This window comes from Ailuropoda melanoleuca, chromosome 10 (genome assembly GCF_002007445.2).
Source record: "Ailuropoda melanoleuca isolate Jingjing chromosome 10, ASM200744v2, whole genome shotgun sequence".
In the NCBI taxonomy this organism is placed as follows: domain Eukaryota; kingdom Metazoa; phylum Chordata; class Mammalia; order Carnivora; family Ursidae; genus Ailuropoda; species Ailuropoda melanoleuca.
In genome coordinates, this window is record NC_048227.1 from 35,774,457 (window position 1) to 35,799,166 (window position 24,710).

The window sequence follows — 24,710 nt, forward strand, 5'->3', positions numbered from 1 at the left end:
GTTTTGCAGTTAAGGCCAGTACGTCTGCATGGAATCTCCCCTTAAACTCATCTAACAACATTAATAGAACTACATCACACAAAAGGTAACTGGTAGACTGGGAGAAATACAGCATAAACCAGAATAACTTCTGTACACTCTGAAATGTAAAACAGTCCTTCCATCTGATTTCAACAATTTTAGCAGTGTAGGAAACAGGATTATACAACAGTAAATAAAAGTTTATATGACCAAAGAACTAAGGAGACAGACAATTCTCCCTTGTTCAATCTGCTCTCTCCCCAAATCCTGCCAAGATAAATGAGAGGGTGCGGGGCAAGTTTTGGTTTTGTGATTTATAACCAAACCACAGACCTGGGACAAGGGCCTTTCACTTCTTCCAAAGAACTGTTTAAAACATTAACTCAGTGGAAGATGCCCAAAGTTTCCAAAAAGGAAACACTCCAGGAGAGTAAGGAAGTGATAATCAGCATATTCAACTTTTGCCTATTTCCCCTGGACCCAAAAATGATCTACTCCTAAGGGCTTTGAAAACATTCCTTACACTGTGTCTAAAATTTTCCATACACTTCTGCAAGCATTTTCTCTTTCCGGTAAACTTTGTCAGCTTTATTAAACATAACCTTTTAATACATTAAATGTTCCTTCATGTCCCTGGCTTTAGTGTTTTAGTAGTGCAGTTCTGCCACAAAGGCTGGCAGTCAACATGTGGAATTCCCAATGAAGTAACATGGACGTAGTAACATTGTCTCTGGACACGCCCCTCAGCTTCATCACATGAGGCTACTCCCGCCTAATTCCAGCAGAAAACAGTGTGAACCTCAAAGCTTCTGCTGAAGATAAGTCACAACAGGGTCCAGGTCAAGGGAGCTCCCATGGTTCACCCTGGGCCAAAGATAAAGCTGCCCCAGAACTTTGTTCATTGAAGGGAGAAACTCAGTCTAACTCTAAATCCCAATAACCTCTCACTCAGCTTTTGTCATCTCTTTCACACTTGGCCTACAGGCTTCAATCAGCAGGTATCAATTAAGTATAGTGCTCATCGGTATCTAATCTAAAGATCATCAGAATCACCTGTGAAATTTTCAAAAGATGCAGGTTGGAAGGGTTGCCCAAAATTTATTCAGCAGCTCAAAGAGTGGTATCCAAGCATTTCCAGCTTAACATATTCCCCAAGTAATTTAGTTGAGAATCTAAGGTCTAAAAAGCACTTCCTTCTCTAAAATATACTTCAACTAGCTAATTTTCCTTAAAAGAATAATATGGCCAGATTTTTTTTGCACAGGGAAGGGTTTTCTTCCCCGGCCTCTAAGAGATCTGAGTCCTAAACTGGGCTCAGGCCCTGCACTTCCAATCCAACTAGAGAAAAATCAGCACCACCTTTACAACTGGCCTTCATATCAACCCAGCCATGTGTATTAATCACATTTTTAAAATTTTCTGTATCTTATGATGTTTTGACATCTTAAAAACCTTGCTGGTGGTGAGAGACTGCCCTTCCCAGGGCTAGCTAATTCCTAAAGACGGTAATCAACTTACTTGGGAGCAGACTCTCACATCCAAACCAATCAACTCCTTTATTTTTTTTTTTTTTAAAGATTTTATTTATTTATTTGACAGAGATAGAGACAGCCAGCGAGAGAGAACACAAGCAGGGGGAGTGGGGAGAGGAAGAAGCAGGCTCACAGCAGAGGAGCCTGATGTGGGGCTCGATCCCATCACGCCAGGATCACGCCCTGAGCCAAAGGCAGACGCTTAACCGCTGTGCCACCCAGGCACCCCCCAATCAACTCCTTTAATCCTCACAGACCAAACCAGTATTTTCTCTACCCGTAAATCATCCCAGGGCCAGGGACCAGGCAACTAGAGACCACTGCTGTAGCCCAAGCCCACCAGAATCATTAAAACTTGCCAGTCCTAAACTGTTTCCTCTGGATTGCCTTACTTTTCTCAAGGAATGAAGGCTCTGACCTAGGCTTTCCCATCTCCTGCCCTGCCTCCTCACCAAAACCTTCCCTGTGGCCCCATGTGGCATGGCATGGCATGGCATACCCTCTTCCATCTGGAAATATAACAAATTCTTCCAATGGCACTGGCCTCTCCATGTGGTCACCCAGTCACCTCTGTAAATGAAAACCCTGCAAGTACAAATGAGACACTCCACTCCAAACATGCCACAGTGTTGACACTACTCTTGTGCTGTCTACTGAACTAATATTGGAAACCATATTACAAAGCAACTTACATTTCCAAAACCATACAGAAAAAGCTCTTGGGAGTCCTATTAGCATTTGAAACTCAACACTCGCAACTAAATGTAGTATGACCCAGCAATTATATTCTTAGGTATATACCCCCGAGAACTAAAAACTCGCAACTCCTACAACATTGTTCAAAGCAGCATTATTCGTAATAGCCAAAAAGTCCACCAACTGATAAAGGGATAAACAGAATGTGGAATATCCAGACAAGGGAATATTTTTCAGCCACTAAAAGAAGTGAAGAACCCATTCATGCTACAACATGGATGGACCTTAAAGACATTGTGCTAAGTAAAAGCCAGACCTAAAAATGGCCACATATTGCACAATGGCATATATATAAAATGAACACCATAGGTAAATCCACAGGAACAGTGGTTTGCTGGGGCCAGGGTGCTGGGGAGAGGGGAAGGCGGAAGAAGTATCTGCACCCTGTGAATGTACAAAGAACCACTGAATTGTACACTTTAATGGGGCGAATCTTAACGGTGTTACGTCTTGAAAACAAACCCAGCTGAACGTACGCTTGTCCTTCCAAAGCTGCTACTCCGGTGTTCATTATTTCAGTAAATGGAACCACACTGCACTCCAGACGCTCAAGCCCGAAAGCTACAATCTTAATCCGAAGGCCTGAACATCTCTCCACGCTTTCCCCTCCAACCTCCACTCTGGGCCACGCTCACTTCTGCGGATTACAGCCTTCTCCCAATGGCTCCCTCGGCCTCCAGGCTTGCCTCTCCAGATCCTTCCTCGGGTGCGCCCGCGTCTCCCGACAACCCCCGGTACCGGCAGCTAGGAGGTCCTCAAACTGGAGCCCGAGGCGAACCCCTCTGGCGGCACGTGACCGCTCGCAGCAGCCAGCGCCGAGGGCCGGCCGCTGCTCCCTCACGCGGCCACCACCACCCGACCTCCCGGCCTTCGTACTCTCGCTATCACCTCGGCCAGGAGGTTCTCCCACCCCCACCGGCTGCGCTCGGCGCGTCTCCAAAACCCTCCCCCTCCGGCAGGTGCGTTCCGAGGAGCCGTCCCTGCCTCCACAAACATTTCCTGCGGGAACCGCGGTGAACCCAAGGTGCAACTAAATACCGCGGCGGTGTCCTAAACTCACCCTGCCTGCTCCTCAACACTGAGCGGACTTCGCGGGCTGCCGCACACACCTGTGGCCACTGGGGCCTCGAGCGCGGTTCTCAGCCGCGCCCCGCCTCGAGCCGGCCGGAAACGCTCCCAGCCGCGCGCCTCGGCCGCGAAGGACGACGGGAAGCGGGCCTCCCGGGCCGCTCCGCGCCTGCGCGGGTGCTGTCCTCCGCTGGGGGCGCCGGTTGGCGCATGCGTAGGCGCAAGGCTCTCCGTTGAGAAGGTGCCTCGGCGGCGCCGGAGGTAGGAGGAGTCGGGCTTCAGGGCTAGAAGTCTGCAGTCTGGAGAGGAGGTCCAGTCACCTGGGGCCTTTCTCGCTGTCGGGGGTGAGGGAGAAGAGTCTTTCTCGCCCGCGGTGTAGAGGCAGGAGCAGCGCTCGGGTGGAGGGGGCGGGGGCCGCCTGGAGGGAGGAAGAATGAGGAGGGGATCGAGTACCCACGGGGTCACGGCCCGGGGGTCAGGCTGGCGATCGGAAGTCGCCGCCTGGCTTTGTAGCCGCCAGAGTCGTTGGCAGCCCACCCCCAGCCCGAGCCCCCGCCCGCTTGCGTTGTGTCACCGGGTCGGGGGAGCTAGAGGGTCCAACCCGCACGGCCCACTCATTCATTCCGCTCCTGCTGCGAGCCGGGTGCCCCAGCAGGTACCGAGCGGCGTAGACGCAAGTCCCCAGACCTCCGGAAACTTGCTGCTTCCCTCGGCAAATACTGAGCGAGCATGTATAGGAGGTGGGCTGTTGTCGGGCTAACATCACAGGCCCCGTGGAGACTCCGTGGGGTGTGGAGGGTGGAATCTGCTCTAGCTCCCCAGGTCCCACGGGCTCTATTCAGGCGCCCGGACACCGATCCCTGCGCTGATCCCTGCAGCCTCCTCTCCCACTGTACCAAAGTCTTTGCGGTTGAGTAATTGAACAAATGTCGAGCATTTATTTGTTTATTTATTTATTTTATTATTTTTTTTTACAAAACAGGTGTCTAATCAGCCAAAGAGAATATGGAGGAAAATAGATGGGTCTGTGCCCTCAACTTTTGAGCTTAGTAGGGGACAGATAATAAGTGAATACAAATGTGGGTGCCGATGCCCTAGGACCACCCGCTTGGATTTGATCCCAGCCCTGCCACTTCAAAAGTTGTTTCAAGTTAAGCCAGTTCCTCACTCTTGTGCCTGACTCCTTGCTGTAAAGGGATGACAGACGAGTCTACGGAATAGGATTGTGGTAAGGGTTACATGAGTTAGAGTTGTAAAGCAATTAGACCCGTGCCTGGCATACAGTAAGCATTCAATAAATGTTATTACAAATTATTGTAATTTGTGATATGTGCGATTGTGAAAACAGTGTGTGATGATGGAAAATAATGGGAGTGGAGGAGATCCACTTGGATGCTCCGGAAAAATAGGTAATTGGACTACTGCCGCCGAGGAGATTGCACTTTCTGTCACTGGGTCATTCAGTTTTGAATTTTGAATCACACTAAACTGTGCCCCTGTAAATAATGCCCATAAGACCCAGGCTTTGCGGTGGTCACCATTCCAGTCACTTGAGTTTGCACAGCTCCTGCTGAAGTGAGAGAGGGTGGAGAAAAGTGGCCCTTTTTTTATTTGGAAGCATTGCTCATATTAGTGATAGATGAGCCTCCTGTGCTCCTGTCTTATTTCTTCCCAAGCTTTCAAGTGTGTATTCTCTGCATTGGGTGCCCCCTCTCCCTGCACGTTAAGTTGCCTGTTGATAGGGCCTAAGAAAGAGTTTTTCTGCATTTGGCCATCATCCTGTTTCCTTGGTGACTGTGCTTCATGGGATTCATTCCCCAGATTTCAGTAAAAACAATACTCTTCCAAGATGCTCACGTTCTTTCTTTGACGGGTTTCTAGATCCCTCCCCCTGTGTGGTATTATGATATCCCGTAATACCAGGAGTTTGTGTTAACCAGGCTGTACCTGAGTATTTGACACAAATATTGTTACTCTGAGGACTTTGGCCATATTCCACATCCTCTTGTACCTTCCTGGAAGAAATGGCATAAAATGCAGTGTCTGTCTAATTACATTTAGATGCTTTTGGTTTTCCACAGATGTGACATTAAATGAACCAATGTGCTTTATCACTGTGGAGATCTTGGAGAATCACCTGAGCGTGAAGTTCATATGTATCCTATCTCAGAGGCATCTGTTGGACAACAAAAGCTCTCAGATCTGAACTTTAAACATACTGTTTAACAGGGGCTCAATTTGAAGAAAGGCATTTTAAATCCTTATGGAGGGGAAAGCACTACTTTTTGCTCAACTGTGCAAACTCTCCAGGTGTCCTACTGTGAAGCAGAGAGGAGCCTTAATGGAGCTTCGAGTCTGAACAAGGCCCTGCTAGGCTCCTTCTCGGGCCCCCAGATAGATCTCACACCTCTGAAGACCACCTGCAAGCCTTAAAGCTAGTCAGATGATGGATGAGTCAGACGATGATTTTAAGGAACTCTGTGCCAGCTTTCTCCAAAGGGTGAAAAAGAATGTCACCAAGGAAGTGTCAGGGGAAAAGAAGACACAAAAGGCCTCAAACAGCACTCAGATAAGCAAACCAAAGAGGACCAAACCAACTGCTACCAAGGGCAAAACGCTTCAAGGCCCCAGGGAGAGGAAGACTCAGTCTGGCAGCCAAGCCCCGAGGACTAAAAAGCAAGGGGCACCCAAGTGGCAGAGGAGTGAACCCGCTCCCCCTGAGAATGGAGAGGGAAGAGTGCTTGCTCCTGCTGTGCTCCAGGAGAGTGTGCAGAACACCCAGACAGGTAACTGGGCCAAAACCACTGCCAGGACGTTTCCAAAGAGGAAACCAGAGGTGACTGTACTATTTTAAACCAGGGGTCAGAAAACTTTGTGAAAAGGGCCAGACAGTAAATTATTTTGGCTCTGCAGCCCCGGTCCCTGTTTGCAACTGCTCAACTCCCTAGACAATGTGTAAGCACATGCATGGGCTGCGTTTCAGCAAAACTTCATTAACAAAACAGGCAGCCCCCTGAGGACCGTAGTTGGCCAACTCCTGTTTTAAACAATGGTCATAAAAAAATATAACCCCTGTGTGAATCTTCTCCATGATTATGTTTGGGGTCCTCTGCCCTTTTAGAGTTTCTTATTAATGTTTACATTATGTATTTGACACAAGTTATGTGACCATGAAAATAATGCTGCTTCTCTCATTTTCCTGAATTCCTTCCAGAGCGGGTAAGTTGCAGTGGTGCCGGCCAGGTCGGTAAGGCTGCTTAGAAGGCAGTAGGAAACTGCCAGATAGGCTTAAATCCCAGGAGAATCTTCAGGTCCTTCCTTTCTCCTCCAAACACCTTTATTCCTTTCTTTTCCTTTGTTTGTTTGCTTGAAGCAATTTTCTTACCCTGCTGCCCTCGGTCCTGTGCCACGTTTAACGTGCGTCTTCGAGCAGAACTGAGAACCAGGCTTGCATAGGGTCTTTGGGCTCCTGTGTTCTGTTTCTAAATATTTCTCACCTTCACTTCCTGATCTTAAATGGTATTTTTACTATGTGGTCAGCATGATCTCTCAGTGGAATAGTGATAAAGAATTAGCTCTCAGAGACTGTTGTAAGGCTGCAGTAGTGTTTATGAAACATCATTGGTCCTTCAGGCCCCTTTGGGAACAGTGAAAGCTATGCATGATTCCCCCGGAAAACCGCACCCCCACACACACCTGCGAAATTGACTGACCTGCAGGGGCTTCATGAATCCCCACCAGAGGCCATCTGTGGACACCAAGTTAGAGAACTTATAACCTAGGAAGATAAAAATGTTTGTAATTAATATTTCTTTAATAACAGCTTTACAGAAAGAATTTACATTCTATAAAATGCACCCTTTTAAAGTGGGCAGTTCAGTGGTTTTAGTGTATTCACAGAATTGTGTAATCGTTACCACTGGCTAATTTTAGAACATTTTCGTCACTCCAAAAATAAACCCTGTGCTCATTAGCAGTCACTCCCCGTGCTCCCTCCTGTCACACGTATTTGTGACAGGTCTATTTATATTACCTCCAACGGTGAGGTTACCAGTAATCAGTCCTACTTATACTTGAGAGTTAAACCTAAACTAGTTGGTAAAGGACCCCTTGAAACTTGGGTCTAACCTGTATCTGATGGAAGAGTCTTTGTATCTCCAGCTAGAACAGATGCCTGTGAATGTTTTCCTCTGCCAGAGGCTTCTCCGGACAGCAGCTCCCAGCCCCCTCCTTCCTGTCTGACAGTGGTGGCACCAAGTCCCTCCAAACCCCGGACGGCAGAGTTGGTCCTACAGCGAATGCAGCAGTTCAAGAGAGCAGACCCCGAACGCTTGCAGCACGCTTCGGAAGCGTGCTCTCTGGAGGTTACACTTGAAGAAAACGCCCCAGAAGGCCCTGCAGAGGAGATGACGGCAGGGAATGGTATGATGGGAGTTTTGTATATTCCCATCAGGGATGAGTTCGAACTCTGGAGAAAGGGGGGCAGGAAGGAACCCGCATTCCTTGAGTTGCTGGTGGGGGGTGGGCGCTCTGCCCGGTACTGTACCTTAGCCACTTCGCTGTGTCTAGCCAGAGAATGAAGGGTCCCTTGGGTCACTTCGCACTTAGCTTCTTTGACAAGGTACCTCTTCCTCTTTTTATTTTGACTTTTTATTATGAAAATTTTCCCATACAGAAAGGTAAAAACAAACAAAAACTACAACAAATCACCGTATCCTTAACCTGTATTTAACAATTGTTAACATTTTGCCATACATTTTTTATATCTCCAAATATATATGATTCTTCTATACCATTTGAAAGTAAGTTCCAGACATCAGGATGCTTCCCCCAGCAGATCTCCTACATGATCATGGTGCTGTTGTCACACCCAATTCCCTAATATTGCCTAGTATCCAGTTCATATTAAAATTTCCCCTCTTGTCCCAAGGACACGTTTATAGCTGGTTTCTTTTTTTCTGAGCAAGGATTGCCAGAACTGTAAGTCCCACATACGCCACACTGCATATGCCACACTTCAATGGTCTCTTAAAGTCTAGACTCTAGAATAGTCCCCTTGTCTTGTCCTGGTTTTTTTTTTTTTTTCATGATACCAACTTTCAGAAGAGTCCAGGACAATTTTCTTTCTGAATTTCCCACTTTCTAGATTTGTTTGATTGTTTCGTCCTGGTGTCACGTAACCACTTCCCGTAGCCCCTGGGGTGCATCACAGGCGAGTAAACCAGAGGTCCAGGCGGTCCCAGGTGAAGACAGCTTGGCACCAATGGTGCAGGTGCTGTGCAGGGCACATTGTACCACCCCAGAGGCATGTCATATCCCTGGTTCTATCTACCCCAAAAGACATAAGTCCTAATCTCTGGTGAAAATACACCAAAGGGGAAGAAATAGGCAGAAACTGTATGGATGGCCCTACAGCTAACAAATCTGTGATGTCCTGGTAGTGCACTTGCAGACTGCATCCTGGGAGCGCCGAGGATTCTCAGGCTACCTCTAAGGCCCACACAGGCAGCGATGGGACACCCGCCATGGCATCAGTCCCTGCAGCACCAGTGGGGTGCTCAGCCAGGACACGAGCTCAGCACCTGCCCTACACGTAACTTAGCTGTTCCCATAGATCTTCACAGTGTACCCAGTAATGCTCAGTGCTCAGGACAGAGACACTATTTCTTTGTTTTAAAAAAGAAAAAATAGGGCACCAAAATGAAGTGTGATGCTTTTCTGGCTTCCATGAAAGAGTGGTAGGCCACAGGAGTATTTGAGAACTGGGGATTTACGAAGTTCTCAGCATCTCCTTGTGAATGCCGAGGGTCTGGTCCAGCAGTATCACATGTGACAGAGGGCCACAGCGGTGGGCCCGGCCGCTTCGGGAGCCACCTCCGGACTAGAGTCAGTCAGTCCTTTTGTCTGATGCTGGGAAGGAGACCTGTGTTTTAAGAGAGAAGGGCATTTCACTTTGACCTAGTTCTTCTAGGGTGGGCCACCAAAGGTGACAGGAATAAGAAAGGCTGAGCTTTGTAGAGAGAACCTAGACTTCCTGGAATAGGAGCCTTGTAAACCTGGAACGCCTGAGGTAGACGACTTCGGCATGAATGGGAAAATTGAAAGGCGCATTCTCTAGGACCTTGCCACTCAGACAGTGGTCCTGCACCAGCGGCGTCTCCTGGCCCGGGAGTTGTCCCAAACGGGGAATCTCTGGAAGCTTCACCTAGACCGCTGGGATGAGAACCTGCATTTTAACAAGCTTCCTGGGATTCTTCCGCATGTTACTGTTTGAGAAGTATGCTCGGGAGCCCTGTTTGCGTCCCCCTCACTCTCTCACTGACTGGTGCTGGGTCTGCTCTTTCCGCGCTTTCTCTGCTGTCTGTGCGCTATGAGCTCTGACCGGCGGAGCAGACCTCTGACGGTGAGCTCATCCTCATGGACACTGTGCCTCCTTACAGGGTCCAGGCCCGGGCTTCCTGCCACACAGAGCGACGCTGCAGTGGCCTTGGCCCTGCAGCAGGAATTTGGGCAGCAGCGAGCATCCGCCCATGAGGCTAACCTGGAGGAGACGGGGCTGTTCTTTTGCCAGATCTGTCAAAAGAACCTCTCAGCCATGAACGTGACACGAAGGGAGCAGCATGTGAACCGGTAGGAGCAGCTTGACTGTTGCCTCTCTGGTCACCTTTCCCATGGGTGTGACAGACCTGGGGGAATCTGTGGTGGAGATCTTGAGACACCTGACCGTGACCATAGCCCCTCAGTGTTGGTGTCAGCCTGTCCTTACTGGTTTTTTAAATGGCTTTATTGAGAGATAATTCCCACGTTACACAGTTCGTCCTTTCAAAGTTAACAAGTCTGTCGATGGCTTTTATTTATTATAGTCACAGAACTGTGCAGCCATTACCACAATCGATTTTAAAATATTTTTGTTACCCCAAAAAGAAACCCTGTCCCTGTTAGCACTCACTCCCCATTTCCCCTCTGCCAGCCCCTGGCAACCGCTGATGTACTATCCCTGCAGATTTTTCTGTCGGGACGTAAGTGGAATCATACAGACATAGCCTTTGGCATCTGGCTTCCTTTCCTCAGTGTTTTCAGGGTTCCTCCAGGTTGGAGCACGGATCAGAATTTCGTTCCTTTTTATGGCTGAATAATACCGTCGCATGGATAGACCACGTCTTGGTCATCCATTGATGGCTATGGATTTTTTCTGCGTTTTGGATGTTGTGAATAGAGCTGCTGTGACCATGTGTTTCTCATATTAGTTTGAGTATCTGCTCTCACTTCTTTGGGGCAGAGATCCACTGTGGGATTGCCACTGTCTGATGTGGGAGTGGGATTGCCACCGTCTGATGTGTCCTTGCTCTCTTCAGCCACCTTCGCTCACACAACCAAAATGTGGGGTTTGGAGGCTGATTGCAGGCTGTGTGGAGAACAGGCTGGGGCCCACAGCCTGTCCATGCTGACGTGGTCGCATGTTACCAGGGAGAGGGTTCTCCTCTGTTTATTGTCTTCCTCCAGGTGCTTGGATGAGGCTGAAAAGGCACTGACACCCTCCACACCTCGGATCCCTGAATGTCCAATTTGTGGCAAGCCGTTTCTCACCCCAAAGAGCCGAATCAGCCACTTGAAACAGTGTGCAGTAAAGATGGGTGTTGGCCCCCAGCTCCTGCTCCAGGCCGTGCGGCTGCAGACAGCTCAGCCTGACGGGGCCTGTGGCACCATGGCATCGAGGTGAGGCGAATGGAAAGGAGAAAAATCAGAGAAATACTCTGATTTTTTCTGTTTAAAGCCTTTTGTAGTGTTAGAGAACAGTAGAGCCCTAGAACCCTCCTTGATTCTGGAAATGAAACGTTTGAGGAGGAAATCAAGGCACGGTCTCTGCTGGGACAGAGGAGGAGAAAGATGCTGTACCCTCAAAGGCTTTGAAATGGTCCATGTGGGTGTGTCTGCAGAAAGGATTGGTAGGACTGGTTTCCTGAGGTCCTTCCTGAGATTTTCCCACACTCGCGGTCCTACCAGTGTCCTCTGGAGCAGTGAGGAATCTGGTCCTTTCATCCATTCCTTTGAAGCGTGCCACAGCTTCCACCTCCATGCGGCCCGAGTCTCCTACTATTCACGGAACAGGACTCAGCATAGGTCACAGAGTTGGCAAGACAGAACCACAGGCCTTTTTTTTTTTTTTTTACGTGCATGAATTAAATGCTTAGATGTTACAATTGGAGGCCTTGCTCCTACCTAGCTGGGAACAAGTCCTAGGCGTGCAAATCACAGGCACACTAGCAGCTCAGCTCCTCTCCGTACTGCCCCTGGTGCTGTGGACGGTGCATTACAGGGAACGAGCTAGTGGAGGCCCTGGACTTCTGTAGATTTGGGACTTCTTTCCTTTGACAGCCGTCCAGAGCAAAGGGAAGGCCAAGGGTGGTGGCTCTGTTTGTCCTGGCCACTGCCTTGCGCACAGGTTATAGGCATCTGAGCTGGGCCCATGGTGAGACTGGGGTGGACAGAGGTGGATTCTTAGCTGGTGAGCCTGTCTATATCATAGCACATCAGCACTAGCATCTCAGAATTGGAAGCCTTAAGGCCCTAGCATAGACATTATCTAAGCTATTGCTTACCTTTTGCCAGGACTGGATGGGAACCACCTACTCAGATGAAATATATCTGTTTTTTCAATACCTGAGAAGAGAAACAAGATGTGTGTGTGTCCTTCTAGAAGGCTGATAAAGTAGAAAACTGTAATAAAGGGACACCCTCACCGGGGCTTTGAGCCTCCTCTGTCCGAAGGCCAAGTCTAGAGTGTGTGGAACTCTGAGGTAGTCAGATGCTGGGACGGCTCCTTGCCTTCTGGGGGGCTGTGGTTATGATGTGGGGTCCCCGGGAAGCTGACCTGAATTAGGACTTGCTTAGATCTTCCAAAGTGATACCTGAGGTTCTCGAGCCATCCCGGGCCCAGGGGACAGCATGAGCTTCTGCAAAGAGCACTTTTCAGAGCACCCCCACAACTGGGTTTGAGCTCCCAGTTTCTCTCTTGCCTTTGCCCTCCTGTTTCTTGCTCCGCCTGTTGGGGTTCACCAGGCAGTCTAGGTTCCCCAGCTGGAAAAATCCTTTAAGCAAATCTCCAAGCCAAATGAGTGCTCCTGTACACTGACCTCCAGGCTGGCTGACCATGGTGGTGGTTGAAGCTGGGAGTCCTTTCCTTCAGGCCTTGGGCAGAGGCAATGCCCACAGGCCCCTGCAGGAGGGGAAGGGATCCTTCCCCAGCATGGCCAGGACTGCCTGAGCGGCATCTGAAGTATCGATGGCCAGAAGTTGGTAGCTCCAGGGTCCAGGCCTCTCTCGTCCAGCAGGGACGCCCTCGCACCTCTGGCCTCGCTAACTTTTCTGTTTGGTTGCCTTTTAAGCTCCAGCAGTCACGTTGGAGGTCTGAAGCGGAAGGGACCCACCAACAAGAAGGAGCTGCAGAAAAAGCGGAAGGTCATGGAGCCTGAGGTGCCATCCGAGGACCTACTGGTGGCCATGGCTCTGTCCCGGTCTGAGATGGAGCAGGAGGCCGTGCCCACGGTGCCCAGACTGGAAAGCGCTTTCTCTGAGAGGATAAGACTGGGGGCAGGTAGGTGTGGCCCTCAGCTGGCAGAGCCTCACCACACTGCTCCTGAATCTCAGGGTGTGTGGCAGCTCTGTCATCGACCCTGTGCTTCTGTTCCCTTCAGAAAAGAAGAGTCGTAAGAGGAAAGCACCGGCATGCCCTCCCCTGTTATTGGTCCAGGACCCAGAGACCACAGGGAGGCAGACAGAGGATCGAGTGGCCCAGCTCTTTGCGGAGGAGATGGAGCTGTCCAGCACACCGCCACTTCCTGCGAGCAGGATCCTAAAGGAAGAGCTGGAAAAGGCCAGCCGGCATCTGCAGCTGCCTGGAGGGAAGCAGAACTTTCTGTGGGAGGGCAGCGCTCTGACGGGGGCCTGGGCTCTGGAAGCCTTCTACACCGCAAGCCTGGTACCTCCCATGGTGCCCCAGCGGTCCGCCAAGGTGGGTCCTCCCCTCTAGGCACACGGGGGGCTCAGGGCAGAGGCTGCCAGTCAGGACGGCAGCCCTGGGCATCAACAGAAAGTCCAAAAAGTAAGGAAGGGCAGAAAGTCAGGTGTGCTGGCTGTAGCATATTTCTCTGTATGACAACCGACGGCTCTCCTGGGAAGAATGGGGAGGCCTACTGGTTCCCACATGTATCCTGTTCTTGGAGGGTTTGTTTGAAATGCGGTCCAGGGCCCCACCCCCAGGGGGCAGGTATAATCCACCTGTGGTGGGGCCCAGGAACCACACAAGCCTGCTGCAGGTGGGCCTGGAGTCACCGCATGCTCAATGCCATTTAGATAACATTAGGGGGACAGGACCCACAGGGACCTTTCTGCCCATGTAGATGTAACAGGCATGGCCTTCACTGTGACAGAGAAGCCCGCTGATAGATGGTGATGGGAGAGAGCTTCCCAGGGTTTCTCTGGGCTGTGGCTGGTGCTCTCAGGGACCCTCTGTGTGGTGGCTGCTGCGGTGGCCACATGGTCACTCGGCTTCCTGACTTCTTTCAGGGTCTTACCCAGGAGCCCACGCTGCTGCCGGTGCTGCCTGACCAGCCAGAGCTGGGTGTGCAGACGCCACCTGCTCTCCGCAGTGCCCCACCTGCGAGCCATGGCCCCAGGAACCTGTCACCTTCTGCCAGCCAGAGAGAGCACCAGGCCTTGCAGGACCTTGTGGATCTGGCGGGAGAGGGGCTGAGTGCCACCCCGTGGCCCTGCAGTGGGGGCCCGGCCAGCTCAGGAGGGGCCTCAGGTGAGACCCTGGATGGGACACATGGGCCAGCCCCGCCCTCCCAGCCCTCCCTCCCTATGGCTGTGGCCGTGACCAGCTAGTCCTTGTGGCCTGGAGACAGCTACTCAGATCTCAGGTTCCCTGGCTTGTTCCCATATGATGGGGAGAACGCAGTCTCTAAGTACTTTACTTTTTTTCCTCAAAGATGGATATCACATGGGTGAGTTCATCAGAATTTCCTCCAACTTTAACCGAGGACACTGCCCAGAGCCAGTGATCGTGCAGACTGTCTGTTTTTACTACCTCTGTCCCTCCGGGGGAGCGGGGAAAAACTCAGCGGGTAGTTCACGCAGTGAAGAAGCCCTTAGGTAAAGAGCATCTCCAGGGTGACTTTGGGGTTGGCCCCCTGACACCTGATGCTCTTTCCCGGAGACTGACGTTGCCAGGAGATGATGTTCTTTTAACCTGTGAATCCTTCTCTCAGGGATGGATGTGTTGCCCACTGGCCTTCCACCGACTGGGTTTGTCCTGCCACCCATGGAGAAGCCCCTGGAGAGCAGCAGCCAGGCTTCGGTAAGCACCGGGGCTCCTCTCTGTGGGCTGCACGGCCTGGCCCTGCTCCTGGCTCTGTGGTCCTGGCCACCGGAGCTCGTCCTGTGCTCTGCGCAGTCAGCTCCCAGCCAGCCTCCAGAGCCTCGCACGAGTCCGCTGGCCTCCTTGACAGCCTCTGAACCAAGCCAGGCAAGAGCCCACGGGAGCCAACTGTCCCCCTCTAGGGCTCTGCCATGAGGCTTTTGTCCCTTCTGTCCTTGAACTCTGGGGGTTCAGTAGCCAAGCCTTAGGATCCCGCTTTGTCCTGAGAGCCCACAGGAATCCCCATTGCTCTATGAGGTGGCCTCATGCCCCAAGGTTTCATTCATTTGTTCAGGACCAACTGTGTGCCTCTGCTGGTCCCGCCTGGTCTCCAACTAAGGGTTCATGTTCTGCATCGGTGACGCTGGCTTGGAAGTTGGGTTTTCCTAAGAGTGAACGTCATCCTGCTAGTATATTGGTATCAGCCAAACTTCACCCCGAGGTCTACCTGATGACCAGGGCACATAGTCAGAAAAGGACCGAGACTCCTCTCAGCCGGGTACCTGAGTGGCGTGGGCTCAGGGTCCCTGCCTGTCACATCGGGGCCGCACACGGTGCTTGTGAAGCGCTCAGCCCGGCTGCGGCTGCAGCTTTGCTGCGGCCATCGTGCCTCCACTTGCTCGTCTGGCGCCCAATCCCACCCCCCCATGTTAGGCCAGGGGGCTCAGTGTAATGCAGAATCTGAGAAAGAAGCTAGCCTTGGGCTAGTCTGTACTGCTGAGAGCCTCAGGGCAACAAAAGGTGGGACCTGAGTGGGAGCCCTGCGGACAGGGGCTCGAGGCACGCCTGAAGTTGGGGAACTTGCCGTGAGATGTGTCTGCTCCCCTCCTTCCAGCTCACCCTTGGTTTGCTGCTGGCAGACTTCAGAGCCATGGTCAATAACCCACACCTGAGTGACGTCCAGTTTCAGATGGACAGCGGGGACGTGCTTTATGCCCACAAGTTTGTGCTTTATGCCCGATGTCCCCTTCTCATGCAGTATGTGAGTATGGACCCCGCCCCTCCTCCCTCCCGCTCTGAGCACGTTCCGATGCGCCCCTCTGGCCACCTGCACCCCCCCTCCCCCCGTGCACCTGCTTCCCTCCCTCCCTCCCTCCCTCCCTCCCTCTCAGTGTTCCTGCTTCAGTCGGGAGACACACGTTTGAGGTTAGGGAGTGGTAGAAGGAGATGAGCTAAGGATTTCGTGATCGGTTGAATAAAAATCCATTTTCTGCAGAAAATGCAGAAAATGCAAAATTTCCTCTATTTCTGTAATTATGAAGTCCTAATCGACCCGCTGACAGACATTTCTGTGCTGACCTGTGCCGACGTGCATCGGACTTGAATGTCATGCTGCGGGGTCCAGGAGAGTGCTGCTGGTCTCCACCAGAAAGCTCTCATGCCTCTGATGGGTGTGTCGAGAGGGAACCAGCTGGGTGCTTGACCCTCCACCACAGTCTGATTTTGCCGACAGAGAAGTTTTAGGCCCTGACGGCAGAGCTCCTGACCAGCACACTGGCGCGACCCTGGCTGATGGCGGTGCTGGGGAAGGGCTGCGAGGAGGCGTGGGGACGCACGGAGCCTCCCGGACCCTGTGTGTGGTTCCGTGTCACATCTGTGAGGTCGTAAACCTTCTGTGCTGTACTTCGCTCCCAGGTGGACAGTGAAGGCTTCTTCGCCGCGGAGGACGGTGATCTGCGGGGTCAGCGTGTGCTGCTGAGTGACGTGAGCACCGAGGCCGCCCGGGCACTCCTGCACTACCTGTACACTGCAGACCCTGGCGTGCCGGCCCGGCTGGCCCCCGACCTGAGCGCTCTGGCCCACAGGTCCGACTGCTCTTTGGATTTACCTCCCAGTGTCTGACGTGAACCGACATCTCGATTCACAGGAGGCTCGCAGGGGGGTCAGGGCTGAGTCCTTCCTGTACCTGCTAACCCCGGGTTTATGCTCAGTGCTGACCTTGCCCAGGACGTAGTGACTGGCAGTCGGGCCAGAATGGACACTGGCAGGAGAGTCCAGCGCCGGCTGAGGATGGCCTCCGCCAGGTCACATGGCTCTTAGCTCCCTGGGTGTGATGAGGGGGTGGTCCTCAGCCTCAGCTGCCCCCAGACGCTGCCACTCCTTGGTCGTTAGGCCACAGAAGCTGAATGGTGGCTGTTCTTTCTCAGGTCCCAGGAAATAGTGTAAACGGGAGTGTAACGCCTAGTGTAACTCCCATGGGTTTGCACGCACTCAGCTCGTCCACGCGGTGTGTCCGGAGAGGTGGCTGGTGGCTCAGCGAAACAGGGTGTTCTATCTCCTGACAGGGCTGAGGGCCCCTGGGATAAAACCATGTTTGTCCAAGGCCCTGTCATCCCCCAGGTGCACTCCTGGGAAGGGATCAGCTCGGCCTCGGGAGTCCTGAGTGTAGGAGCCTTCAGGGAGGCAACAGGCTGCTGCACCCCTCGGCCCAGGCTGACTGGGATGGGTTTGGTCTTCGGGGTTTGCGTCTGTCTCAGAGCGTCAGGTCCTTTCAGGGTAACACACTCTCTGGCTTTGCAGCACCACCGATTCCTTCCTTCACCACCACCTTCAGCTCAGCCCGACGCACCCCTTTGTGTGTGAGTTAGCAAACCCTGCCCTAAAGGTCCACGAGTCTCTTCTCGAGCTCAGCGGCCCGGGATGTTCCCGGGTGTGAGCATGGGCACCGTCTCTGCAAGAGAGCAGGGGAAGGGCCAGGCCCGAGGCACGATTGTCCCCCCTGTGAGGACTCACGCTGCGATGCTCTCCTGCACTGGGGCGCACGGCTACTGCCCCTGCAGGGTAGTGACACGTGGCGTTTCCTCTTGCAGGTTTGGTGTTAGTGAGCTTGTTCTTCTGTGCAGACAAGCGCCTGATGAGATGGATTCAGAGGACAGACTGTGGAAGAAGGAAGAAGAGGACTGTGAAAGCCGCGCAGAGAACTTCCAAGAGCTCTTGAGGTCCATGTGGCTAGATGAAGAGGAAGAACCAGAGGCTTTGTTGAAGTCTGAGAGCCGTGAAGAAGACAGAGAAAAAGTGAATGAAGCAGAAATGGAAGAAATTTATGAATTTGCAGCCACCCAGCGAAAGCTGCTCCGGGGGGAAGGAGCTCCAGAGATCAAGGAAGAAACTGACCAGTTCGGGGACGATGGTCCAGTGTCTGCGCAAATCTTAGCAAGTGGTCAGGTTGGCGAACAGCCAGAAAATGCAGGACAGATGGAATCGTCTGGTCAGGGAAGAGAAGAGGCCCCAGCCAAATGGAAGAGTGTGAGACAGTCCACTCCCCTGCCACTCAGGGGCCAGTGTGCGGACGAGGAGAAAGCAGGGTCCCCAGAGGAAGCACTGGGTCGTTCCGGCTCCCCTCGCCCTTCTGGGGGCTGTGGGGCAGGGAGAAAGGAAGGTGCATTTTGGTGCTCAGCTGATGCCCCTGAGGCCCAGCCATTTTCGTCAACTCCCAGAAGATGCCATGGACCGTCCCAGATGACGAGCCATCTCCAGGAGGGCAACGGCACCTTCTTGGGAAAGGGGGCAGGGAGCCCCTGTACCCCTGCTCGCTGGCAGGCACCGCTGTGGCGCCCGTGCCTGTCACAGCCCCCTGGGGGCCAGAGTCCCAGCCGGCCATACCCTTGTCCTCGTCTCAGGGGTGAGTCGCCCTCGCCAGAGCCGCAGCCACAGGGCAGAGCTTCCACGGCGGCCTCCCAGGACCCCCCATCAAAGCAGAGGAGGGGCAGGCGCCTCCTCACATTACTTAAACATCCAGGCCTCCAGAAGGGCGAAGAACGTGGTTCCTCGTTGGAACGCAGAAGTAAAGGGGTTCTGATCTCCCCCGAAAAGTCTCCATCCATCGACCTAACCCTGTCAAAACCTGGCCAGTTGAGCTCCAGATCTCAGAATACTCCATCCAACAAGAACAGAGAAGAAGAGATTATCCTTTTATTGGATTCAGATGAAGAGCTGGAGCTAGAACAAACCAAAATAAAGTCAGTTTTTAATGGTCCCCTGGGAGAAAGGAAAGTTCTAGAAGTTAGCCCCAAGTCTTCTGAGCTGTTTTCTGTCATCGACATCGATGCAGATCAGGAACCTTTCCAAAGCCCAGCAAGAAGAGAGGCTTCCCTGCAGGGGTGGGAGGAGGGGCCAGCAGGGAACCCGGGCTCTGTGGGGGGCAGAGGGACCCCTCGGCTGTTGTGTGACCCCGAGAGCGGCCCCGAGGAAGACAGCACCACGGATACCTCATGGCTCGTGCCCGCCACACCACTGGCCAGCAAAAGCCGGGACACTTCCTCACAGACGCAGATAACAGGCCTCAGGTCCAGGGCTCCGGCGGATCACAGGGCTCAGGTCAAGCCCTGGACCCTGTTAGAGAACAGGGGTGGGCCCGAAGCCACAAGTAAGTTTTCAGTCATCACGCCCCAGATGTCCTCGTCATGCCTGGTCCCCGTCTGTGCAAGCAGCCCCGACGGCAGGAGCCCTTCCAGGCCCCACCCCGGGCGCCACCAGCACTGCTCTCCGGCTCCCTGTTCCGTCTCCGGCGGCCTCGCCGATCTCACCGGGCAGTCCCGGCAGTGCTCCCCGCCCAGGCCGAGGCTGCTGAGTCAGGCCGTCGCGAGTGAGGTGGTGAAGGTGGAGGACAGTGAAGATGAGCAGGAGGCCGCCTCCCGGCAGGCGAACAGCAGCCCCCTGCTGGACGGCGACCCTCTGATCGCAGTGGACGACTGTCACTGGCACGTGGAGCCCCTCTCACCGATTCCCATCGACCACCTGAACCTCGAGCGGACCGGCCCCCTGAGCACCAGAAGTCCGGGCAGTAAAGCCGGGGAGGCTCCGGCTGGCAGCGGCTGCCGCTCCCCAGCCCTCCAGGGCGCCGCCCCCGCCCGAGGAAGCTGCTCGGGCCAGACAAAGTCTCAAGAGAAGTCCCCTCGGGCCGGCTCGCCCGGGAGCAGCAGGCCGAGCTTTTTGAACTCCACTCTGTGGGACGACTGGGATGGAGAGGAACAGAAGTCTCCAGAGCTCCTTCCTCCGGCCCAGACGCGGAGCGCTGATGTTGCTGCACAGAACTCAGAAGGGCTGGAGACGCCAAGTGAGTAGAGGGAGGTGGTTGTCTGTCACAGTTTCACACTGAGGGGCTGGAGGGGGCAGTAGAGACAGCACAGGGCGGCGGGGCTGCAGGGCCTGCTGGGTTGGGGCGAGCCCCCCCCTTCCCTGCAGAAGGAGAACTAGCCTGCTCTCAGACGTGCTGCTTAGCCACTTCCTAAACCTGCCTGGGTCCCATGGCTCCCCGGGCCCTTGTTCAAAACCCCCATCGGTGGACCCCACTTGAGAACACTGGGCCAGCGCTTCTGAGAGGCCAAAGCAAGCAGCTGCGGTGCACTTAAAATCAGGCAAGGGTGGCTCCTCACAGAGTCGCCCTTCGCGTTGCCGTTAGGACCCAGTAGCTCCCCGGGTGAGCGCACCGAGATCGGGACAGACACAGGGTCACAGCGGCAGTACTCACAGTAGCCAAAAGGGGGAAACAGCCAAAGTGTCCCCCGGCTGATGAATGGATCAACAAAACGTGGTCCATTCGTAGCGGCGTGTAATCTGCTATAGGAAGGGAAGGCATGAAGCACTGAGCCGTGTTACCTCGTGGGTGACCCTCGGAAACATGGTGCTCCGTGAGAGACCTCCATCACGGAAGACCACACAGCCTGTACCTGCATTTCTCTGAAATGTCTGGAGCGAGCAAATCTGTGGAGACAGAAAGTAGACGAGCAGTTGCCAGGATGGGGGGTGTGCTGGGTACAGAAGCTCTTCTGGGCTGAAGAAAATGCTCTGGAGCCAGAGGTGGTGGTTGCAGGGAATTCGGACGCTGTGAACGTACTAAGTGCCTCTGAATCGTTCACTTTAAAATTTTATGTGAATTTTCATCTCGATTAAAACAACAGCAGATGGGGTGAGGGTGGGCGGTTGGCTGTTGAGTCTCAGTCCTTCCTCAGCTACCCCCCAAGCCCACAGAGGGGTGCAGTTTCCCAGCTCATGTCAGTCATAAGGGAGAATCAGAGTCCCCAGGGTCAGCCCCTTGAGCTGCTGCTGCCCACACCCGGTCCCCTGGCAGGCAGATCCCGGGAGAGCCGGAAAGGCCTGGTGTTCCATTTCCTCCCAAAATCCGAGACCAGCTGGGCATGACCGACCAACACTGGCCTGGCGTGGGGATCAGAACAGCCTGGAGAGCTGCTTCCAGAATCCATGCCCAGGCCCCACCCCAGAGCCGAGACCAAGAATTTGCATTTCTAACCAGTTCCCAGGTGGTGCTGTGAGAACCAGACTTCAGACCAGGGACCTTAGTCTGAACTTGAGGTAGGCTTTCAGGAGGTGATAAATTTTCTAAAATTATATAAAGAATTTTGTGCTTTTTTTCAGAAGATCACCTGTTTTCATTGGAGTCTCAAAGGGCTCCGTGCTCATAAAAAGTATAAAAACCAAAGTCCATAGATTTCTAAGTTGTTCGTCTTTAAAATACCGATTTCTTTTTTAAAATAACAGCTTTATTGAGCTATTATTCACATATCATAAAGTTCACCCTTTAGACAATTGAGTGGTTTTTAGTACATTTACAGTGTTCTGCACCCATCCCCCCCTTCCACCCATGCCCCCTCCCATGCCATCCGTTCCCCCCCATGCCACCCATGAATGTTATGGTATGTGAATAATAGCTCAAAAACTTTGGTTTTTGTGGTAGCCACAAAAGCCATACCATGCAGGTCAGTGGTTTTTAGTACCATAACGGTGTTGTGCAGCCATCACCACTAGGCCCAGAACATTTTCACCGTACCCATTAGCAGTCACTCCGGTGCCCCTCCCCCCAGCCCCTGACAGCCACCAGTCTGCTTTCTGCCTTGTTCCCAGAGCATCAGCACTGCACAAGGCTGTGGCCCTTGTGATGTGCTGTGTGATGCTTTCCAACGGGAAGACAGTTCTAGTGTCAAACGGTGAAGGAGTGGAGCAGAGTGGTTGCTGGGCTTTCTTCAAACGCACTATTTCTCTTTGTGCTACTGCTGAGCTCAGAAGACGTAAATCCAGGTCCCTTGTGCTGAAACACGTTTCTTTTGTTCTACCTAGAAGGTGCTAATCGGAAGAACTTGCCCCCGAAAGTGCCCATAACGCCCATGCCAAGGTACTCCATCATGGAGACTCCAGTACTGAAGAAAGAACTGGATAGGTGGGTGGTGTTCTTGAAAACTTGCTCAGGGGTCCACCCCCGCCCCCGTATGGGTCCAGGCTTAGTGAGCCTGGGAGCTGAAGGACCAGCTATGGGGCTCTGGTAGCGGAAGCTGCTAGGGGACAGGAGCGTGTGTGACTGCTGGCTCTCCACACACTGCTCCCCAAACTACCCGTCCCTGAGAAGCTAAGAGCTGAGACTCCAGGTACCCATCAGTTGATCGATGTCCATGTATCCTGTGGACGGAGATGGGCCGTGGCCTTAACAGTCTGAATAAGGAGACCTGATTTTTTAAAAGAATATCAAAACTGTCACATCCCAGTCAATGCTACTCTTACCACTACCACCATCGTCGAACCTGGGATGGCCCCTCTGGAGTATTCTTCAGAGCAAGCTCGGTTGGTATGCAGAATAGACCCCTCTGAATGCTCACAAAAGTCAGGCATTTAAGATTTCATTTACATAAAGCCATTAATTTGCTGAGAACTGTTTGCTCTGTGCTGAAGCTCACCTGTTTCCCCACTCAGGTTTGGGGTCCGCCCTCTACCCAAACGCCAGATGGTCCTCAAACTGAAGGAGATATTCCAGTACACTCACCAGACTCTGGAGTCCGACTCGGAGAATGAGAGCCAGTCCTCGCAGGTGCTTCTGGAGGCTCCGCACAGCCAGACCCACACCAGCAGGACCTCCAAGGCTCCCAGGGCCCGTGGCCGTGCCCGGCTGGAGGCCACTTCTGGCCCTCTTCCCCAAAGGTCCAAGGGGTCCACTAAGACCAAGGGCCCCCAACATCAAAAGAAACAGCCTGGTGGAAGCATCCCTCCAATAGGCATATCACAGGCCAACGAGGAGCATCCAGACCCTGATGGGGACGCCCAGCTCCCGGCGTCCCAGGAATCGGTGGCCTCCTCCGTGGACAGCAGTGACAGCTCCTTTAGCTCACAAAGGTAACGGGATGGGAGGACAGGGCCAGTGGCTTCATAGGTCCTCTGACCCCTAGTCCATGAGTTGGCATAAGCCAGGCCTCACACTGAGGTTGCCTTCTGGATTTGAACTACAGGAAACCGAGTTGGGGTGAAGGGCAGTCGCCTGTGAGCCTCCTGAGCAGGCCTGTGGCACTCCCGTGTCCTCGCCCCACTGGATGCTCTCGTGAGGGGGGCCGGCTGCTGGCAGTGCACCGTGGCCGAGGGTCGGAGGTGGCTCGGGCTGGCAGCTGGAGTGCCAGGAACACGGCAGCCTGGAGCTTCCCGCCTCCCAGGGAGGCCGTCCGTGCCGGTGTCGGGCCCTGCAGGGGACACAGAAACACTCTCCTCCCATCAAAGGGGCTCCTGGTCTTGGGCTGCTGGAGAGAGGAGTGTCACAAAACGTCTTGTCTGGTTTTCCTCAGTTCGTCTTCCTGTGAGTTTGGAGCGGCTTTGGAGTGTGCAGAGGGTGAAGAGGGCGAAGAGGAGGTTAGCGCGTCCCAGGCGGCCGTCCACGCGGCAGCCACGGAGGAGGCCGTGAGGCGCTACATCCGCTCCAGGCCGGCCCTCTTCCGCAAGGTGCTGCTGTACCAGCCCTTCGAGCTGGCGGAGCTGCAGGCCGAGCTGAAGCAGCATGGCATCCGCGTGGCCACGGCCAAGCTGCTGGACTTCCTGGACGCGCACTGCATCACCTTCACCACTGCGGCGGCCCGGAAGGAGCGGCTCCACGGGAGGCGGCGGCCGCCTGTGGGCAAGAAGCCGGGCCGAGCCGGCGGGCCAGTCTGCCCCTCCGCGCCCCTGGCCGTCGGCAGCCTGTGAGTGGCCGCGGCCCCCGGCAGCGAGCCAGGCCTCCTCGGCGTTTCTGGGCCTGGGGACCGCATCCGCCCCCTGCGAGAGGGGCCACGGCACCGAGCTGGATCGGCTGTCCCCAACTCCATTTCCTGGAGTTGTGTTTGGCGCGTGGCCTCCACGCCCCTCCCTCTATCGGCACCCAGTGTGTCTCCCTCTAACCCCCTGTGCCCCCCTCTAACCCCACCGTGCCCCCGGGTGCTTCAGAAGGGCCGCGGGCGGCCACCAGCTGCCCAGGGTGGGGCGTGTCAGGCGCAGAGTGTCCTTGTCCTGAGGTGGATGCCCGGGGCCAGCTTGCCCCTGCCCCGTCTTCCTTCTCAGCACTCGGGCCGTAATCCCAGCCTCCACCAGCACACCACGAGCCTCTCACACTGCCACGCCTCAGGTGCTCTGCTGGCCCAGCCGTCCCTCCCAGACACCTGTCCTTGTCACCAGCAGTCTCCAAACCGGGCCGTGCAGCAGGGCCCAGCACAGCTCTGAAGTCCCCAGAATACACATGTTCTTTGTTAACTGGCTTTGTCGGTATGTGGTAAGGCTGTCTCCGGCCTCAGGAGCAGTGTGGAGCAGAGCTGACGGCCAGAAAGGAAGAAAAGTTGGGGTGTCCACATCCTTGTGAATGTCTCGTCTGTTTTAAATACAGTGCAGTCCATTTTCTATGATGTGCAATAAAAACAAAAAGGCTTTATAAAAATCTTCCAGATGCTACACTGTAGAAAGATAATGAGGGAAGCTGCCTGGGAGCTTCACCCACAGCTCCCTTGCTGCCCCCATACCCGTGTCTGCAGAAGGGCTTTGTGCCTGTCCTTCATTGCAAGGGGTGACCCAGGCCTGCTGGCTCCTCATGTCCCTTTGGTTGGTAGATGAGAGATGTATGTTCATCCATTCGTGCACATTTGTCAGTCCATAGGCCCACATGAAGACAGTCCCTCGAA

The 24,710-nt window shown here is 53.7% G+C and overlaps 2 protein-coding genes and 1 long non-coding RNA gene across 3 annotated transcripts in view; 2 read left to right on the forward strand and 1 right to left on the reverse strand.

Moving 5' to 3' along the window:
• DNASE1 (deoxyribonuclease 1) overlaps positions 1-3,498 on the reverse strand; it is a 45,115-nt gene extending 41,617 nt beyond the window's left edge. Inside the window, exon 1 of the mRNA XM_034670495.1 lies at positions 3,370-3,498. The gene's annotated coding sequence lies outside the window, so the exon portion shown is untranslated. The remainder of the gene's footprint in view (positions 1-3,369) is intronic.
• A 97-nt stretch (positions 3,499-3,595) lies between these two features.
• Positions 3,596-5,941, forward strand: LOC117804182. Its single transcript, XR_004628522.1, has 3 exons — positions 3,596-3,721; positions 4,360-4,605; positions 5,459-5,941. It is a non-coding gene; the product is annotated as an uncharacterized LOC117804182 (long non-coding RNA).
• Positions 5,942-6,031: 90 nt separating this feature from the next.
• On the forward strand, positions 6,032-24,469 carry SLX4 (SLX4 structure-specific endonuclease subunit). The gene is made up of 14 exons (XM_034670477.1): positions 6,032-6,163; positions 7,623-7,799; positions 9,818-10,007; positions 10,881-11,093; positions 12,764-12,972; positions 13,073-13,389; positions 13,944-14,184; positions 14,648-14,736; positions 15,632-15,778; positions 16,432-16,601; positions 17,607-19,852; positions 21,871-21,970; positions 22,498-22,914; positions 23,355-24,469. Exons 2-14 carry the CDS (start codon positions 7,676-7,678, stop codon positions 23,746-23,748), a joined length of 4,857 nt encoding a protein of 1,618 aa, XP_034526368.1. The 5' UTR covers positions 6,032-6,163; positions 7,623-7,675; the 3' UTR covers positions 23,749-24,469.
• Positions 24,470-24,710: the final 241 nt, after the last annotated feature.

Excerpts from the sequence above, each read along its gene's own strand:
- SLX4 (XM_034670477.1), top strand. The coding sequence starts at position 7,676 with ATGCAGCAGTTCAAGAGAGCAGACCCCGAACGCTTGCAGCACGCTTCG. Across the intron at positions 13,390-13,943 it reads TGCCCCAGCGGTCCGCCAAG|GGTCTTACCCAGGAGCCCAC; the intron begins GTGGGTCCTCCC and ends GACTTCTTTCAG. Across the intron at positions 15,779-16,431 it reads GTCCCCTTCTCATGCAGTAT|GTGGACAGTGAAGGCTTCTT; the intron begins GTGAGTATGGAC and ends CTTCGCTCCCAG.